Source organism: Corvus brachyrhynchos, unplaced genomic scaffold (genome assembly GCF_000691975.1).
Source record: "Corvus brachyrhynchos isolate BGI_N302 unplaced genomic scaffold, ASM69197v1 scaffold229, whole genome shotgun sequence".
Lineage (NCBI taxonomy): Eukaryota > Metazoa > Chordata > Aves > Passeriformes > Corvidae > Corvus > Corvus brachyrhynchos.
The window spans coordinates 1,286,485-1,307,165 of NW_008240042.1; the positions used below are offsets into that span (position 1 = coordinate 1,286,485).

At 37.3% G+C, this 20,681-nt stretch overlaps 1 protein-coding gene across 1 annotated transcript in view; it reads left to right on the top strand.

Moving 5' to 3' along the window:
• Window positions 1-20,681, top strand: part of LRBA (LPS responsive beige-like anchor protein) — a 373,544-nt gene that overhangs the window by 331,535 nt on the left and 21,328 nt on the right. The window contains exons 50-54 of the mRNA XM_017744109.1: window positions 1,419-1,508; window positions 4,642-4,834; window positions 7,502-7,564; window positions 10,769-10,924; window positions 14,375-14,542. Coding sequence (XP_017599598.1) covers window positions 1,419-1,508; window positions 4,642-4,834; window positions 7,502-7,564; window positions 10,769-10,924; window positions 14,375-14,542 — 670 coding nt within the window. The remainder of the gene's footprint in view (window positions 1-1,418; window positions 1,509-4,641; window positions 4,835-7,501; window positions 7,565-10,768; window positions 10,925-14,374; window positions 14,543-20,681) is intronic.

Genomic DNA, 20,681 nt, shown 5'->3' on the forward strand with positions numbered 1-20,681 from the left:
GTCTAATACTGCTGTTCCTCAAAAAGGCTCACTGTATCACAGTGTGTGTATGTCAGATTTCAGCCAGCTTTTTGATAAACTTACTTATTCACCAGTTCTTTGAAGATTATGGTGCTTCCCAGAGTGGGCAAGAGTGTTAGAATCTGTTCACAGACTAATTTTGACTCCTGCTCTGGTGAGTTCAGATGTTTCAAAAGCCCTGCCAAATGTAATAAGGTCAAGTGTTCTGGATGGCATGTTTACTATCAAAAGGATGATTATTTTAAGGTCTCAGGTGCATTCTACTTTTAGCTCTGTTATTGCTGTAACAGGAGAACATTGTGTGTCCTAGTAATGGTCTTTATTATTACCTAAACCAGTTGTTTATAAGAATAAGGTCAGCATAAGTCCACTGTCTCAAAAATTTTGAGTGGCTAAAGTAGAACAGGAAATATAAGTGTAAGGAGACTTAAGGAAGGTTGAACCATGAAAAAGAAGAATTAGAGGAAAATACCTGAGGCATCAGTCCATGTGCAGCCTGCTAACCCATAGCAAAGGCCAGGTGATTAGTTTAGCTCACAATGAAAGAGATGTAAACTAAGTTGAATGATTTGAGATTTTCTGTGGTATCAGCCTGTTTCTGTGAATGGTGCAGGGGGCCAGCCTGACAAGAGGTAACTTGTTGAATTTTGGCTGCTTGGTGTTATCTTTAAACCAGTGGGCCAAGAGGTGTCAGCATGGAAAACTAGCTGGACGTGCCTAGGGCAAGACGTATAAGTTCACAGGTTTCAGCATAATTATTTTTAAGAAATGACTAAGCATAATATTTTCATGTATTTCCTATGAAGAAAGTACTTAAGCATATTGCTGAAGATACAGAGAAACTTTAAAAACCCCCTTGTATTACACCTTCATGTTCTCCTTTAGTGTTACTGTTGGTATTTAATGCATCCTAACATTGTTTGCTCTTTTTGAATAAACCTGGAAGTAAGAATAAAAGCTCAGTATTGCCTTTCTTGTAGTTACTGCTGTGAAATGGAGCAATGGAGTTTAACGTACAACACTTAATACCTACAGAAACTTTTTAGAAGTTAACTTTTGTTTTTGAGTTATGCTACAAACAGGATAAGCCAGTGTTAGAAAGGAAAAATTGAGCCAATAAAGAGGGTTTCTGATTATAATAGCTTGTTTCTGTTTAATATCATTGAGCAGGATGAGGTTTTGCAGAGTTTCTCATGGAAATAGCATCCACAGCACTAAAATGATTACCTCATTCTTAGTACCAGTGCCAAGCACTTAGCCCCACAGTGAACACACGGGGTTGATTTTCAACGTGAAACAAGCCAGAAGTGTGGAATGACATTTTCAGGTGACAGTTATGGTTCTATTGCCTGTAATTAGCACCTCTTAACATGCAAACCTGCCTGTGCCTTTTCCAGGCTGTGGAAGCTCAAATAAGAAGTTTTGGACAGACCCCTTCCCAACTACTCATAGAACCACATCCTCCACGAAGTTCTGCCATGCAGGTGGTAAGTGCCATGTTAACTCTTTGCGACCTGCCTTTGTGCTCAATTCCTTTGCCATCTTAACTTTGCAGAACTGGACACTTTCACTTTGCTTTTATGTGGTTGTGGAATTATGTTATTAAAACCAGCAGATGAGTTACGATTTGGTAGGAGTTGTATGCAGTGCTTAACTGTTTTTTTATTTATTGCTGAAAGGATTGCATTGATTTCTAGTACAGGCTTTTTTTTTTGTCAGTGTAATCTAGGAACACTTCATCAGTTGATTTTGTTAATACCATACCTGTACAGGTGAGAGCCAGTCATTGTGGAGACAATTTAGTTAATCTTTGGCAGATTCCTCAAGAAGCTTGGTTTTAGGAGGTGGAACTTCCTTGTCTTTTCCCCCAGGCATAGATTTTCCCCTAAAACCAGGATTACTAGGAATTCATGAGCTGAAACTTACATAGCAAAGAATGTGACTAAATGTGTTTTGCAGTAAAGCTAGGGTGATAAAATTTAGGCAGTGAGCATTAACATGCTTTCCCTTTTACCTCTCTTGTGTCTAATGTAATTTTATTATACAAACAATTATTTTATTACTGATTACTTTTCATATCATGTTGTGTGGAGTCTGTGGATTTGAAATACCGTTTGTGTTGTCATAGGTCCAGAACTAAGGATCTTAAGTGATATTCTGACAAGTGGAGCAAATGGTCTGCTAATTCCCAAGGTTTTCAAAAGGTTACATTCCCTTATTGTTAGGATGGACATTTTACACTGCAATATGTATAAAAAAAAGACATGTCTTACAGGATATACAAGAAGAAAATATGTCCTACTTGAGCAGGCTAAGGGTATTAGTTTTAAAACATATCTGAAGTGCAGAAGGTTTTAAAAGATTACACAGAAACGTGAAATGTTTCCGAAGTATCTTACAAACCTTGTGATGCAGGAGTCTGAGAAGTGTAAACTTCCTTGATAAACTGAGCTACTGGCCTTTCTCAAATGCATCCCGTGTGTACCTGGGAGCTGCTCAGCTGCCTGTGTCCCATGGCCAGGTCCCAGCCTACAGACCATGGCAGGGACTAGTGTGTGTGTTTCAGAAGAGCCCTGCTAACAGGGATGTTGGGGAGCCCAGATACTCCCATCATGCAGCCACTTGCCATATGTGTGTCCGTCTGTCATGGTGCCATGCACTGAGCACTCACTCTAATTTAAATGGATTTGTTTCAGGAAGAGGAGCAACTCGAGAAGTTGATTATTGATGTGTTAGTCAGAGCCATTGTTATATAAATAAATCTGATACTGGGAAGCGGTTTGTGTGGTTTTATCATAATATTTTTTATGGTGCTGAATTAGTGAAGATTTAGTATGTAACAGAATCAGTTAAAATCTACGAAGTTAGCTGTTTCTAACTCCTGTGGTTTTTTGGGCTGGGGTACACCCAGGAAAAAAAACCCCTTAGTTCTTCACTTGCTGGTTTTGTTAATATTAATACATGTTTTCGTAATAGCTCTGTATTAAGTGGTTTTAAAAGTAGTATTCCTGGAGCTGAAATACAATAAGGATATCTTTCCTGTCATAGTTTTGAATTATTTCTAGTTGCATTATTTACTGAGTTTTGTTTTCATGTGTGTGCATGAATGCAGCTGAATTGGAAGTTATCATGTGCTGTGTTAAGTGCACAAGCCATAATATACACCAGGTGTAGTAATTAGCAGTCACATGAAGGCTGCCTATTTGTCTGGTTTTGCTGCTGTTGCTGTATCCCCTTGTGTTTTCAACCATCAGATAGCTGGATTTAATTGAGGCCACATCAGATGAGGCATTACTGACACCTTTAATTGAATGAGCATCCAGGGAGGATTAACTCATAATATTGATTGGCTTTTAGCCACTTGCTCAGAAGGATGTCTGGGTAGCTTATTAGTTGCTTTTATTTACACCTTTATGCAAAGACTGTAAATAGGAATTCATAGTGCAATATGTTTTTCTAAGTACTCTTAATAACTTTTTAAAAAGGAGTGATAATAAAAATGCAAATGTATTTAATTTTTTTATTAGTTCTGTATAAATATACATTAAATGTATGCACTTACATACACATATATGTAATGAAATACTGCAGGTGGAAAACAGCCCAAGGACACTTCATTAGTATTCTAATTTGGTTATTAGAAAATTAGAAATACTTGAGCAATGTGGCTACTGGTGACCAGGGTGATTGTATCTCTGCATTTCAATGGGGTTCTCCTTTTTTTCAGATGTACCACATAGTCATAAACCCATTAGGTGTTGCTTTTTCTCCTTACATTTGATATCCATATCTAAGGTCTTCAATATTTTGTTTTGACATTTGCAGTATTCTGAGAGAACTTAGTTTAAAAGTTAATAAACTTTTCAACTTACAACTACAAAAACTAAAACCTGAAAAATTATGTTGAAAATGAGAGTCTGGATTCATTCCCTCGCTTTAGCATTTCTGGAAACAATGCAGGATAGTGTCTGTAATCACGTCCACTTTATATTCTTTACAACTGCATTTAATTATGTTTGTCCTTTGAAACACATTTGCAGTGAAGTCTTCTACTTTGCATTCATAAATCTTATTTTTGTGCACCAGAAATATATACAGAACATATATCTAGTGTATGTGTGTATCTGTTTATTTTAATGTGCTTTCATGTTCTCATCTGGCTTGTAAAGAATTACAGTCTGCCAATTTAATGCAACTTGAGACAATCTCTGGGAGCTAGAATTTCTTTTGCTCGCTTTTTTTGTGTTTCCCTCCTGGTTTGGCCTTGCTTTCCTTGACGTACTATCTCTGCAGATGTGAAGGAGAATTCTTTTGGCAGAGATAGGTGATTGCAAATTTATAGTTTAATCTGCTGTGATCTGAAGCAAAGTCTGTATACAGACACGCTGTGTTCAACAGGGCCCTGAGATTAATAGGGTACATGAAGGGTTTTCTGCCTAAAATGGTTATTTCCATAAGCCTCTATTTCCATAAGCCACTATTACTGCATTTGCTTTTCTACTGCAGCTTCTATTGGATGCTGTGTGTTTTAATCCAATCTTCCTTCTCTTGTCCTGTCTCTTCTCCTCCCCGTGTTCTCTTTTCCTGTGTATTTGGGTTCTTGTCGTGTGCACTCAACAGTATCTCCTCCTGCAGAGCCCCTTGATGTTCACAGAGCAAGCCCAGCAGGACGTTATCATGGTCCTGAAGTTTCCATCCAACTCCCCGGTCACTCACGTGGCTGCCAACACCCAACCCGGCCTGGCCACTCCTGCTGTGATCACGGTCACTGCAAACAGGCTCTTTGCTGTGAACAAGTGGCACAGCCTCCCTGGTAAGTACATTAAAGCAAGAAGCCTGAGAAACCCCTGACATCCAGCAGCACTTCTCTTGTCTTAGCAAAATTTGCTGACGAACTGTTGTAGGTTTAAAGTGAAAAAAGCAAATCCGGTTCATTGACACAGCAGGCTCTTCACACGTGGGCTTAATTTCTCATTGGAAAGGTAATTTGAGCTATTGTAGTAAGATGTGTAGCACACTAAATGTTTGTAAAAACAACATGTTGCTTTCCAGGCCATCAGGCACCATGGAAGGAGACAAAACCGTCCATCACTATTTGGTCATGACAAAGGCATACTCTTCCTCTTAAATTTGTTGTTCAGTCAGTTGGGGGCCTGAACCATATCATGCCAAAGGCAGTTTTAAAGCATGTAAAACTTGTCTGAAATCTTTTCTTCTATCTTTTTCTTGTTTATTATAAGCACCCAATGAGAATTAGAAAATAAAATATATGGGAAGTCTTATCTTAAACATCCCAAAATTACTAGGTGATTATGTATTGTCAGTATGAAAGGAAAACAAAATAGCCATTTCCATAGCAACTAATAAAATTAATTTTCCTTTAAAAGTGTGCTGTAGTTGAGAATATAATTCTGCTTTTAATTCTAATATTCTCCAATCTTAAAGACATCCATCCTCCTTTCCCTGACTACGGCAGTCTTAGGCCCAAGCCATCAAAGGAAGTTATTTCAGTGCAATGCAGTATATTTGTTCAAAGGCTTTTCAAGAAAGGGGGAAAAAAAGACCTTCTACTCAAATAACTTAAATAGAAGATACACCAGAGAAATACGTACATGGTTGAAATTCCTGCTAAGAAATCTTGACCCATGGTCCCTGATTACTTTTTGAAAAAAGCCAGATGACTCCCTCACTTTTTTACTAATTCTTACAAATTACCCCTCAAATAGAAACATCTATGTATTATTTCACCAGCCCAAGAAGTGCTTCAAGAGAAGGATGGGAAAGAAGGGGGGAAGGGAGACTTGCCTAAGATAAGTTGTGATGAAGAACTATTTACAGGGCTCCCAAGATTTCTTTGAAAGGAGGATGACAGTATCCTCTCATACCTTGGATGTGTGACCTTGGGCATATAATATTCAAGGCTTTTAAAAAATGGCCTTTGTGAACAAACAACAGTCATGGGAAGAAGAAAATGTTCAAAAGTGGTAGGAGTTGATTTTGATTTCAACACAATTCTGCTGGTTGATGATCCATGAGCAAGCAACCAGTTTGGTGAGTGTTCAACTGGTTTGAGTTGAACAGAGCTTTCAGATTTTTCAGGGTTTTCCCTCACCTCTGAAAGGCAGAACAGTAAGCTGTGCTTTTGAGTTGCTATTTTTTCATTTAGAGGCATTTTACACTTGTCTTGCCAGTACAGAGAATTCAGGAAAACCCGCAGATCAAGACAAACAAAAGCCAACCAACAAAAACCCAAGAAAAAATCACCTCACCCCACTGCTGTGAGAGCACACATCAGTTGCTGGCTGTTAATAGAGTACTGTGCTTAAGATATCTGGGTGTGGACTCCTCAGCCTTTGCTATTGTTGACTTACAATTTTATACCGAAATGGGATCTCCTAGGGTGAGAGGGCAGGTATCATTACTTCTCCATATCCCCTGCTGTGGGCTTAGCATTGTCTTTGCTAATGAGGCATCATGATAAAAAAGTTAAGTTGCCAAGTGACCAGTTGTCACTAATGTGTAATTAAAAAGCCCATTCCTGCCTTTGAATATGAATTTGGTGGCTTTGCTGACATCTAATGGCACTGGTACCCAGCAGGATGCTCTTTTTCCTCACGCAGATTTCATGTGTTGTTCTGTGTTGGTGTTTCATTGCAGTGGAACTTTGAATTTACTTATGAATCACTTATTTAAGGAATCCTTGTACTGACACTAGTTTTTATATTAAGCTGTGGATGGTATGTAGAAAAATCATAGGTGTAAGTATATATCCCTTCCAAGAAGGTATTGTTGGCTATTGGCGGGGACTGGGGAGGAGTTTGTTTGTTTTTTTGTAGTGAAGCTGTGGCATAAAAAGGCTTTCTTTTTACCCCTGCAAGAGAAGTCAGTGCTTAAACATTTTACTGGTATGCCAGGTGCCCAGATGAAATGTGTGTCGGCAGAATTAATATATTAACTTCTATACAAACTTGCAAATAAATGGGTTTTGGTGATGGATGAATCCTTAAATACTGGCTGACTATGAGACGACTACGAGATTTCCCTCTCTGTGTCATAAACTAACTTCTAAAAAAAAAAGTCCTTTGTACTTCAGTTGTTCAAAGCAGTGCTTTAAAAAGTAAAGAGGAAAATAGTATTTGCTACAGTCAGCAGATGGTTGTCACATTTTGTTTTCAGTCCTCTTTACCACTTAATTTTGTTTTGTTGCGACAGGAGAGGTTGCCAGTAAAGCATCTGCTAGAGCTTATGGCTCAGGACCAGAGCTGCTGCTGATGGCATACATTCAGAATAGCCCTAATCTAAAATAAATGTTTAATAAGCAGCCTGTGAAAGCACCTGGAATTATTTTTTTTCATTCACTTGATGCAGAAGAATCTTGAATAGTTAAAAAAAAAGGGCGTAGCTGTGATTTATAAAATATATGTGGCTTCATGTATTAAAAAAAATGCAAAGTTTTAAAATCTTCTTTCCTGAATTCCAGCTCATCAAGGTGCTGTACAAGACCAGCCTTACCAGCTGCCAGTGGAAATCGATCCTCTCATAGGTCTGTCACTTCCTTCTCTCTTTGCGATTCATTAAGCTCTGTATGGTGGCCCTGAAGTGTAGATTACGGTTGTTTTTCACTTGCTGGTTGCTGGGAATGGAATTTTCCTGATAAACCATTTGCATGCAAATTGGAATGCAATGAGCTGTGGCTATGCTGGTATTTCATCAACTCCCCCTCGTTGGTTTGCCTAATTTGAACAGGCCTAGGACGCGTGTCAGTGAAAATTAATATGGATGCTGTAATAATGTGTGATTGAGAATGTGCATGAAGTACTGTCAGGATAATATTGGATCTTTTCATCACTCAGACTTGTTGATGAGCAGGAGCGAGGCACGTTATGATGAATCGGTGCACTGGTAATGTGATGGAGCTCCTTTGCTGAGGAAATTTTCATAATAACAGTGGGGTTCTTAACTGCACCGTGTTGTGAAAAATAAAACCGTGGTGCCAGGGTTTCATCATTAAAGGAGATCAATCCTTTCTTCATAGACCTGCTGTTCAGGCTGAGGGGATTAATGCGTAATTGCAAAGCAGTTTCAAAGTTGAAATATATTGCCCACTCCAGTTTAGTGTTGAGGTATTAGTATTCATTTTTCAAGGGTATTGCATCTTTTGATCAGCTTTACTAGTTAAATTTGCATGTGTTTTTCTTTTATTGAAAAGGGGTGGAGGAATGTCTTTCCTTTATTTAATGACTCATTGTAATAGATTCAATTCATGACTTTTTATTATGGAGGTTTATCAGTTTGTATAGAGCTGATTTTTCTATTAGCAGGGTTAGAGTTTGGTCAGTTCTTTCATTACAGGCCCAACTTTGGGGAGTGCATACTTGGAGTCTGTAGCATGGCGAATGGAGCCTTAAACACAATGAGAAAAGAAAAACTCGGGTACCTAACACCAAAACAGAAACTAGTTGTAGGACACGAGCAAAGAAGACAGGATTCGGTGCCCACCAATTCTGTTAGACTTCAAGCTTAGTTTGAAACCAGCTATTTCAGGGTGGTTTAACTGAAAAAGAAGTGGTGTGGCCAATTATAGGAGCAAGGAAAAATCAGAGCAAAAATGAACTTGCCTGGATAGGTTAGAATGATGGGTCTGTCAGACAGTGAGAATTAATTTCAGAACAAATGTCCATATCCCAGTAGGAACTGTGATGTTTCCATCTGTAGATGCAGACTCTTCCTGTGTAGCCATTTTGCTGGGTAAGCTCTAGGATAATTAAATCAGGAGCAGTGGGAGCGTATGAAACCATTTTATAGAGCTGATAAAATTGAAGTGTTTTTCCAAAGTATCTAAAATCAATCCTCATCTGAATAATGCAATAGTTATTATGAGGAGGATACGTGCTGTAACTCTCCTTTCCTTCTTGAAATAGATTTTATCCAAAAAATGTTTGGGGCAGGAAATGTATGTTCTGCTTTAAAACCTGCTATCAAGTAGATCTTAGAAGTGTAAATAAATATTACCAAAAAACCCCAAATCACGTTGAACTTGTCTGATCTTTTTTTTTTTCATCTTGTGTAAAACGTAGAAGGAAATAAAATTATTATTATCCTTTTTATTTTTTCATGATTTTAAAATTAAAATTCCATTTTCAGGTTTGCCTTCAGTTTACAAAACACTTTGGCTTTTCTTTGGTACAAAGGCCTTTAAAATTAATGTTCACATTCTGAAAAACGGTTTAATATTCCCTTCTTACAGTAGATCTCAAATCAGCCTTGTGATTACACTGGACGTAGTTTAAAAGGTTTAAGGCTTTCTTTGTCATTGCTAAGCAGCATCATTGGGGGCAAGCAAGTAATTACGTAGGTAATATTAGAGGTTTTTAATTGTGGCTAGACACATTTACCTAGAAATGGCACCTAAGAGGACTACAAAATTACACTTTATGGTTATAGCAGGAATCTTGTTGCTGTCTTAGTCGTAAGGAGGGATTCCTGCTAAAAAAACATATATCCTAGATCTTTTTGAGGTGAAGATTTTGGAGGCCTTATCCCCACTGAATTAGTTGATCTGTATGTTTTTTGAGGTTCTTTTGCTGCTGTTTTGTCATACAGAATGTTCACTTATAATGTGGTGTTGTTACTCTTTAAGTGGCCCCAAGAGCAATGAATGCCACATTTGTGTTACCTGCAGCGAGCAAGTGGCAACACCTTGCTAAATTATTTGCTACCCATATGGACAAGACAGTATCAACATTTTAAACATAGCAAAAGCATAAATAAATGAAGTATTTGATACAGAGTAAATGGAATATACCCAAGGCTTAGGAAATAGCTGGTCTGTGAGAATGGAAAGGAGCCAAAGAGCAAAGAGTAAAGCAGAGCACAGGAACAGGACAGAGGCAGGTCTGGAAGACCATCTGGGTGGAAGTGATGGTGCTCCAAGCAGTTGGCAGACAAACCCAGGAGAAATTACTTGCCTGAGATGGAAATCAGGTTCCCTCAGGAACAAAGCACACTGAAAGTTTTTCTGATAGTGTAGGATTTTCATGATAGATATGGACAGGGACATACATATAAGAACAAAATATAGTATGAAATATGTGGTCACTAATGGATTCCTGTCCATTCTGTGTGTTCCCAATGAAAGATTATCTCAGGAAACAAAACATCAAGTGATCAAAGTAGGGCAGTTATATTCTCCCAGCCCTAAAGTTAATTGTGGAGATAAGCTGGTTAATTTTTGTGCCATGCTTAAAAAATGTAAACAGTACTGATGTTCACTGTTTTGTTTTTTTTCAAAAGGCAGTGCTTGCAATGAAGTACAACTGATATACAATTTAAAATCATGATCCTTTGTGTGCTACATTTGAGCCACTATGTGGTTTGTGTATTGTCTTATCATTACATTCCTTTGCTTTGTAATTTTTAATTTCTTATACTAGAAGAAGTAGGGAAGGAATCTTATTACATTTTTGTGTACCGTTGGCTATGTGCAATCTTCCATTTATTTCTCAGCTGCATTTCACTTAAAAAGAGGCTTTCTTCTATTTTAGAATATATACTACAAGGAATTAGCATTGTTCCCAGAAGTGTCATGAGTATTTCATAGTAGAATCAGAAAGAAAGCGTCCCTGCCACAAAAAACAAGTAACCGATGTGAGAAATGTATTTGGTGTGGATGCAAGTTTCTAAATTGTATTTTTGTTCTGTGAATGTGGAAGGTAAAATGTCTTGGTTTGTATGTTTTTCTGTTCAGCCAGCAATACAGGTATGCACAGAAGGCAAATCACTGACCTTTTAGACCAAAGCATTCAGGTACATTCCCAGTGTTTTGTCATCACCTCTGACAATCGTTACATCTTGGTCTGTGGCTTCTGGGACAAGAGTTTCCGTGTTTATTCTACTGACTCAGGTAATGTATTTTTTAAATGTGGAGGCAGCCTAAAAGATTTTTTTACTGTTCATAATCAGCCTACTGTTTCAAATAAAGAATGAGGAGGGGAGAGGGTATTTATTCCCCTATTAATATTTGGCAAATCTTTCCTTACCTACTGCTGCCTTGTATTTTGTGCTATCATTTTTGTGAAATGATGGCAAATGTGAGAGAAGGAACTCTTGTTTAAACTGAGTTTTACTTCAAACTTATAGGACAAGGATGCCTGTTCTTGCACTGTAGTTTTCACAGGTGAGAGTTTGTGTGAAGCCTTGCATACCAGGAGAGTTAATTACTTCTAAAGTGTTTACTTGAATTTAACTCTGGTTGGTTTTTACCACCAGAGAACTGGGTTTTTTAGGAAATAAAGGCAAGTACTATAGAACAAGAAGAGAAGTCTTGAAATCTGGTGAAAGAATACTTATAAAAGCCTTTAAAAGCTATGCCATACTCGAAGAATTGATTTGGAGCCACTGAATTCTTTTATATAACATAAACTGATCGATATAATGGGCAGCAGTTAAATTAGGATAATGTCAGCAGGAGTGTGTCCAAACCATTGAAGTCATGCATGTGCCATGCTAAATAGAAAAGAATCTTCCAGTGTAGGAGCTACAGGAATTTAAAAGCCGTGGAACCCCATGAAAAACTAGGTATTTTTTTTTTTTTTCCCTTTCATTATCTTATAATGGAAATAGCGACCTCACTGCAAGGTACTTCTTTGGGATTAATGACCCAGTGTGGTTAATGTGTGTGTGCCATCAAGCTTTCCGGTAGGTTATTAATCCCTAGGGAGCATCCTACATGTTTGTCATTGTTTCTTAAATATATTAGTTAAGAGTGTTTTTCACACTTGGCAAACCAAAATGTTTGACAAAACAAAATGGTCTTTAATGAAAATCTGTTAAGACTTTAGATCTCATGGCATACTTCAGTATTTCTGTCATTTTTACAATTTTAAGGCCTTAAGTATAAAGGAGAAGTTCCATTTACGTCATATTGACTGCCCACGATTCATTATACAGATATCTTGTTAGACCCTTCTTAGGTTAATTTTCTTATTGATGAAAATAAATTTACATAAAACTGTGAATTTAAAGTAGATCTTCATAAAGGATAGCTAGCAGCAATAAATATTCAGTGTATATTCTTGATTTATATGAATAGAGAAATTATTATATCAACGGATGTATTTTACTTTACACCTATGGAAGGAACTTGTATGGTTTTGGTAGCCTTGTCCTGTATCAATCTGAACTGCAAATATCTCTTTAAGTTATTTCCTCTGTGCATGGCAGATTCACCAGGCACCTTGTTACTACCATAGCTAATCAGGGTATAAACCAAAATACCCTTGTCAGAAAAGTTTCAGATTTGTCTCTTCTATTGGTCAGTATAGCAACTCTAGCTTAAATGAAGTGAATTCAGATGTAGTTTACTTTGCTTCAAATTGAAATGAGAATATAGTAGGAAAATATTTTGAAATCAGCAGAACATCAAGGGGAAAAGATGATGTGATCAGTAATGCATACAGGCAAGTGATCCCAAGTGTTGAATTCAATTATATTTTAGCACTTGCACAAAAAAAGGAACCATTTTCCTACCAGATCTTGAGTGAGTTTGTTTTTAGTAGGAAATACTTTCAACATAAATCATGGGTTCTCAGCACAGCCAATATAGCAGAAACACAATAAAACCTTCCTCCAGCAGTGGAATGACTTCTAGACAGTGTTTTAGCTTCAGTACTGCAGACTTGAGTCTTATTTTTCTTTTAATTATTTGTAGCACAGCTGTCAAATAAAACATTAACTAGAAAATTTGTTCTGTCAAAAAGGGATATCTGAGTGCAAATGGTAAAGTTGGATATTACTGTGTAGAGAAGACAACTCATGTTAAAGGAAACAGGAAAGTTTGAGGAACTCTTACAAAATTAGTATTTTTTTTTTCTTAGCAATATAAAAGACCAAAATCTTATTTCTTGTTTTGATTATGTTCATTGAACTTAAGCTGCACAGTAACAAAATAAAACTAACAGGGCAGTGAGACTACAGAAATAACCTTGAAAAATGCTTGTTTTCTAGAACGGAATGTATAAACACAGAAATAACTGAGAGGGAAATCTCTATAACTCAGTGATGTTTATAGCATAAACTTGCGTTCTAGAAGTGTAAATCACCCCAGGTAATTGAACGCCTATGTCAATACAACTGAAAAATATATCACATCATTATTTGACCCCTTAGTTGCTTACCCTTCCACTACAAAGTAGGTATGCACAGTAAGAGTGCATCCAGGGGTTTGCCCTGTCCAGTCAGAAATGGCTCATGTGGTAGCACTTCATCTCACAGTTTCTCTTGCAATGTTAGAGCAGGCCTAATAAGTTTCGCCAGTGTTTTATTTTGAATCTGATCTACAGGTTTCCTTTAAATTGCATCTTGTTATTTTATTTTTTCTTCATGTACTCCAGTAATTTCCTTTTTTTGGTAGATATTCGTACATATCTCTTGGGTTTTTTCTGGTTTTCTTCACTTTATTGCACTTACCTTTTGATCTTGTTATAAATCAGGCTGTTAACACTATTTTTGTTCTTTCTTCAGAACCACTCCCTTAAGTCTTTTGTTCCCATTAATTGTTATTTAGTGTCTTAATACAAATACAGTGCTTTTGTGCTGTGTAAAAACAGGTTGTGAAATGTTCCCTATTACCCATATTAAGTGACTAATAGTTTTTAATTCATGCACCAAAATATTTTATTAAAATGGGCTTAATTTGAGTCCCAACACTGATCTGTGTTACTTGTTATTTTTTAAACGCTTTTCAGAACACTTGATTTAATTTTATTTTTATTTATTTATATTTAGAAATGCAGTAGTCTGCATTTCCTGTTTCTTTTTTTGGCCTGTCTTATTAAGCCTTCCACACCCATCACTCTTTTTCCCTTCTGTTCCTCCTCATTCTTTATTCAGCCCAAAGCACAAATGGGTGCATGGTCATTTGGGCTGAGAAAGCCGGGGTCACGCATTAGAGGCATCACACATCACACTTCCCTGTGTCATTGGGTGCAGAATTTGTCCTGGCCCCTGTTACCTGAAGGGGCTTTAGTTAGGTGCATGAGAAAAGTGTGTGTGTCCCTTGCCCTGCTTCTTCCAAGATCTGCAATTGCTGGGCTTCAGCAAATCCAGTGACACTTTTGAATAAAGTATAGTATTGAGAGACTGCAAGTATTTTTTTGTGTGGATTGTGTGGACTATTGCACTTTTAAATAAGTTTCCACCAAATAAATAAAGAAAAAATAGTACTCCCCACTGTAGTTCTATTTTGAACCTTCTTTTTGGATAAAGAAAATATTTTTAAAGTACTTTATAATGTATTTAATTTTTCTTAGAATACAAGAGTAGTTTTAAAAGAATCGATTTGCTGTGTTTACAGGTAAACTGATGCAGGTAGTGTTTGGCCACTGGGATGTTGTAACCTGTGTGGCTCGTTCCGAGTCCTACATTGGAGGGAATTGTTACATCCTCTCAGGATCCCGGGATGCAACCTTGCTGCTCTGGTACTGGAATGGCAAAACCAACATCATTGGTGATAACCCAAGAGGTAAGAAAAAACAGAAGAACCTGGTTTATAAGGAGGTTGTCTCAAAATGCCTTGAGCAAACACTTCATAGGATAAAATTTTAGGTAGGGTACTATGTGCCTAGTCCTCGCTCTCACACACCAGTCATTCTAATTGGTTTTAGTGCAAGCAACAGAGCTCATACCATATAACCAAATTAATAAGGCAGAGTAACCCTGCTCCAGCCTAATTCAGTTGTAACCTCTCCCCACCCAAACACCTTGCACTTCTCTTCCATCTTGCACCATTTCCCAGGAATTCCTGAATATTGTCTTTTATTCATGAAGATTCTCTATTTTAACTGTATAAAAAACAGTGAACCACTATGACTGTACAACCCTGTATTATGTAACAGGAAAGGTAGAAAGTGATCTTGGTTTATGCCAGTTTCATTCCATACACAAAAAAATTAATTTCTGATCCCCAAAGCAAAGAAAAAGGCAGACATGCAGTTGGAAAAAAGCCTGGAGTAAACCATTTACAGGAATGAGGGGCTTTTAAGGCAACCTGTGAGAGCTATATGCATAAATTTGGGGGCAAATCGTAGCCAAACAGAGGTCTTGTTCAGCCAAAAATAAAATGCTTTGAAGGGAAGGAGTGATAAGCAGTATATTCTGCCTTAAGAAGAGTATTTCTCAGGTTTTCTTCCATTCATTTAAGGTGTTCTGTGACTCTGTTTAAATAGTAGTAAAAACTGCCCTGCAGAGGACAAAATGGACATCTGGAAAGCAAGAAGTGGTGTTAGAGCTGTCATATTTTGCAGTTATAGCTGGCACACAATTTTATGTAATTGAAACAATACCTGATATCTTCCAAATTAATCAATTTGGTAAAGTTATGTGTTCCATATTTAATCTGTTACTCATCTGGAGTTACTTGAATTTGAAACACAGAGGTGGCTTGGCTGAAATTGCATCCTGTGAGCCACTTTAAAGAAGCACAACTAATTAATATCAGAACGAATGTCGGAATTTAACTTGCAAATTATTTGATGTTGACTGTGAAAACTATTCAAAAGTTGAACAAGATGCAGTTCAGTTCACACAGTTGCAGAATCTTAAGGCAGAGGATGTGTGAAAACTATCCCTATTATCCTTCCAAGCAGCCCTGTTCAGGAGATGGCAGTTTTTTCTGGGAAGTGGCTAGCAGAATTTTACGAGCTTCTTTAAATAAATATGGCGTTGCTTGAGGGAAAAAATATCTGTGAATACTTCATACATATTTTGCAATCTAACAATTTAAAGAAAATGCAAACTGTGTTAATTTTGCCGACCTTGTAAACTTGGAAACCCCAAAGAGTTTGCAGATTCCTAGGCCTGCCCTGAGAAGTTGTACTTGTCCCACATTTGCCAGGCTTGCCTGCTCTGTGAGCAAGACCTCAAGGCTATAGGATCCTTGATTACCCTAATAGATCACTTGCTGTGGTTCTGTACCTAGTATTTGACTGAAATACGTAGATTTTGTTACAATCTATTGACCATCTTCTCTAATGCAGATTTCTAAGGAATTAAAATTTTGCAGTTTTCAAAGTTAGGCTACTTTAGCTGCTCTTTAAAATCAAACAGTAGCTACCTGGTAAGTCTCTGTGCTTGCCGTTCTTTTAAACTTGGACTTTTAGGGACTTGCAATGGCTCCTGTGTTTACCAATTGCCTTTACGTAGGGTTTTTTTTGTGATACAGCATGCCTGGAAACCTTTGTTATCAATTGGAATCTCATGGCACTATACGTAGTCTTAGACATGGGTATAGACAGTTCCAGCTTCAAAGAGATGGTAATCTGGGGTGTTTAATTTTTCCCAGAAATAGCTGTCTGTAGGCTTCTCTGTTCAGTCAAAAATTTTTTTGAAAATACAAATAAAAAGAGCTGTTTCTGCTTAGTTCTGATTTTGTCAGAAATGGAAAGCACCAGCAGACTTGTTGGGTTCTGAGCCCTGTTACTGCAGCTGTAACTTCCATCCACTTGCAGGATGTTGATATTTAACTGGTCTAATGTCTTTTTGTGTTTGAAGCTTACAATTTTTTTTACCTAAAAATATAATTCAGTCATGCTTTCAATGATCACTAGTCACTGGAATTTTAGATACTCTCAAAGTTGATATCTCCTTTCTATTTTTTCTCTATTTAATTAATCTCTAATATCCATCTTAAGATGACTTCACAGCAATATGTATCTAATGGTATCATGGTGCCGGAGTAATTTCAAGAAAAATAATTTAAACCAGGGAGTGTTTCTTTCCTCCTCTCATGTACCTGTTGCCTCTGATGTACATCCACCAGCATCTACCCTAAATAATATCCCATTAGGTACCCATTATTCCACCAGTTACATTTTATTTAGGTTCATTTGTCTGATTTCTTTACTTTCAGAGCCCTGAGCTCTGGAACTCTGGCTGTGCATATTCATGTTTTACAATGATAGTTTAGCTGGAAAGCCAGGTGGCCTATGGCACACGTGATAAATAAGTGGCTTGATATTCTTTATCAAGGAAAATTTTCTGGCTAACGTGACTGTACTGAAAAATTCTCTGGTTTCGGTTTAACAGAAGAAAAATGTTACTGAAACACTGATTATTTACATAAGCTAACTTTTAACTTTGTGGCTGACTTTTTAAAGAAATTATACCTATGCACTCTCACCATCCTAGTTTCTTCCCAATAACTCTAAGATGCATTGATCAATGTAAACCAAATCTGACAAATTGAGGTCTCAGAGATATGAAATTTCTACATGGGACACATCTGTTGGAAACTATTTTATTCTTCACGAAACAGCTTGATTACATTTAGGTTACAACGTTTTGGTTTTTTTTTTAAATTAAAACCTGAAATTCAAAAAAATATTTCATTATGCTCTTTGATCAAATGTAGAGTTTTTCTCTTTCTAAATTAATTGGTTTTGAAAATGTAAAAGCATGGCAGTACTTCTTTGGAGCACAGGCCTTTTTTTGGTGCAGAAATGTTTCTGGGGACAATTTCTGACCAAGCCTCGGAATAATTCAGAACAGAGCTAAGGACCTGAAGTAGTTGTGTCCTTTGGAATAGCCTTGAGGTGTTTTCCTTTCACATTAATTAACATCATGTACTGTGGAGGTGTAAAGTCACTTTGCATAGCACAAGGGCTTTTCCTTTTCTCTCCTTGGCATGTGGCTGGCTTGGGGAAGGTGGGAGGGAGAGGATGTATCCCTCCCCTCGGTACTCCTTAGAGCCCATGTGTGATCTGTGTCACACAAAGTTGGCTTCTGCATATTTAGGGGCACCACTTGGGGATGTGACATTATGCACCAGGACTTGTGTGGTGGCATGTGTGGAGATTCCTGGGAGAGGGCTGTGGAAAGATGCTGTGTTTTGTCCTTGCCCAGCCTAAGGAGGTGGAGGTGGAGGGGAGATGAGAAGTGGGGGTTGGGAGGAGGAATTGTGTGATGGCTGGAGAAAAGAGATGAGAGAACTAATTTGCATACAAATGGTGGGCATCACTTTCAGATCCCACTTTCGCTTTGAAGCTCAAGTGGCAACTCCTGGTGTTTGGACATTTCCTAGGTTGAGGGATTGCATTTTCCTTTGTAATCACAGAACCATAGGAAACAGGGCCGGCAGGAGCTTTGGTCACCTGATCTATTCTCTTTTCCCATTGAGGGCTTAACTATGCCAAAACCATTCTCCATTGATGTTTGTCCAATCTTTCCTTAAAAACTTCAGCAAATACATTTTTGGGCCTTAGAAGCCCCATCCTTAGCAGTCTGTTCCCAGTATTCAGCCTAGTATCCAGGTCTTTTTGCAGCAATTGCATTCTATCATCTTTTATCTATTTTTACTTTGTGTAGAGAACAGATTATTTCCTTCTTGCAACCACTTCCAGTTATTTGGATTGCCATGACCTCCAATTCTTTGCCTCCAACTTTAATAACTCAATTCTTTGTTTTTTGCCGTAAGTCATGTTTTTCCAGACCTCTGATTTTTTTTTGTTTGTTCCTCTCCAGTTGACTGTTTTCCTCAAAGTAGACCCAGGAATGCAGCTGAAGCCTTTCCAGTAATAAGTAGAAAACAACATGTTTTACAGACCAGTACTTTTCACATCCCCAGGGAATATCTGTTTCTTTCAAAACACTGTGACACTGTCAATTCTTTTAAGGGTATGAGCCAATATGAATGTCAGTGTTTCCTGAAGAATCTACTCATTTGTGTCTCCTTCTCTGTGTAGTGTAGCTGTGGAATCTTGTCTTGAAACTTTCTGAAGTGTATTCTTTTTTTAGACTGTTTCTCCAATGTGTCAAACTTACTTTGAATTCTCATCCTGTCCTCCAGCAGCCTTGCAGCAACTCATATCTGCAAATATACTTTGCAGTCTTATTCTATTAAATTGGTCATTAAAGCAAGTGTTAGCTAGTATGGATTCAGGAATGCTCATCAATACAGTTACCATTTTGAGAATGAATAGCTTTCTGAATATAGCTTTCCAGTGTATAATAGTATCTTCTGAATGTGTGGTTCCCTATTTTCCTTAAGAAATTGCTCATGTGGAACAGTGCTAGAGTTCTTACTAAAGTAAGGATATGTGATGTCTCCCTGAACATGTCCTGTTACTTTGCCATAGCAAGAAAAAATAGTTGACATGATTTGTTCAGAAAAAATCCAAATCAGCTGTCACTCATCTCCTTGTTTTCTTGTAGGAAATTGTATGTGTATATATAAAGATATAAATGTTCTGCCAGTATTTTTTCTGTTTGTTGGGATTAAGCAGACTATTCTCTAATTTTTCTTTTTCCTTCTTCTTAAACAACACAAGACTTTTTTAACCTTGTAGAACCCCACCCAATATCCACAGAGCAATAGTTATAGCTCTGGGATTACATAGTTTCATTGTCACAGTATTGCTATTATCAGGCCAACTGAGTGCCAAACATTTACCTCATTCAGGTATTCTCTAGTTGAGACAACAGTTTTCATTGCTGCTTTTACTTGGGTTTAATGTCTGACTGCAATTGATCTTTTCCTGAAGTACTTTGTGAGGCATCATCTACTGGTATTGCTAGCTCTTAATAACAGAGCAGCTTCTTGAGAGAACTTGTCATATTTTTGTGTTTGTCCTTGTTAGTTACATCTCATCTATCTGTGGCTCTCCTGGGTTTGTCTCTGCTCATACCTTGTTGCTTACACTGTTTCAGAAATAACTCATTTATTTTCATCTTTCTCCCTGACTTTCCTGTGTTAGAGTCACTGGAGAACTCTGAGTTGTGCCAGCTGGGATCTTGTTGGTCTCATCCCTGTGCTGTACTGGAGCAGCTTTCACTAGTATCCTTATTACCTTTTCCTTTGTTTTCTGTAGACTTTATGGCCCATGAGATCTTACAGAAGGATATTCTGTATCTATTGAAACCTGTTTTCTCAAAATACTTCAGGAATTATCTTGTCCTTGATCTCTCCCTTATAAAGCATATTGAACATTCTCATATCTTTGCCACTGTCATGTAAATTCCTTTCAGCACTGTGGTTTTTTAATTTGTTTTGCTATGTTGCTTATAATCATATCTAGAAGGTCATCTCTAGCTGTTATACATTAAAAATTGTCTCCAAATTGCTTTCTACACACATACTTGTGGTATTCCTTTACCAACAAATGACTCTGTAGTTGGAATATCCTATCTTCTCCAATCTTCCTTAATAATCCCTCACCTACATGGACCAGGTAGAGGCCAATCGTATTAGTGAATGTAGATTTACGTCTTCAAGGTTTTTGGTTTTTCACTGTAGCTATTTTGTTTGGATGTACTTTCTTGAAGGGGAGGTTTACAGTGGTGAATTTAATTGTCTTAATATTGTTTATTCTTCTAAAATGATTTGTGCTTAGAAAAATAGTAGGCATTTTTGTAGTCCAGTGGAAGATAGTGTTTTTTCTGCTATTCTTGCTTTTTATTCATGGCATATGAAGAGATGGTTCTGTTGCTTTCAAATATCTACATATGTGTCCACAATTATGTTTTGGTTTTCATCTTTTGAAAAAAACCAAAATATTTTTAATTAGAAATTTGATTTACTTAAGGAAATTAAGGCTTGACTGATAAAAATATTCAGTGCTATGAAATATACAGTCTGTGTATAACAGTATCACTACTGCTAATACTAA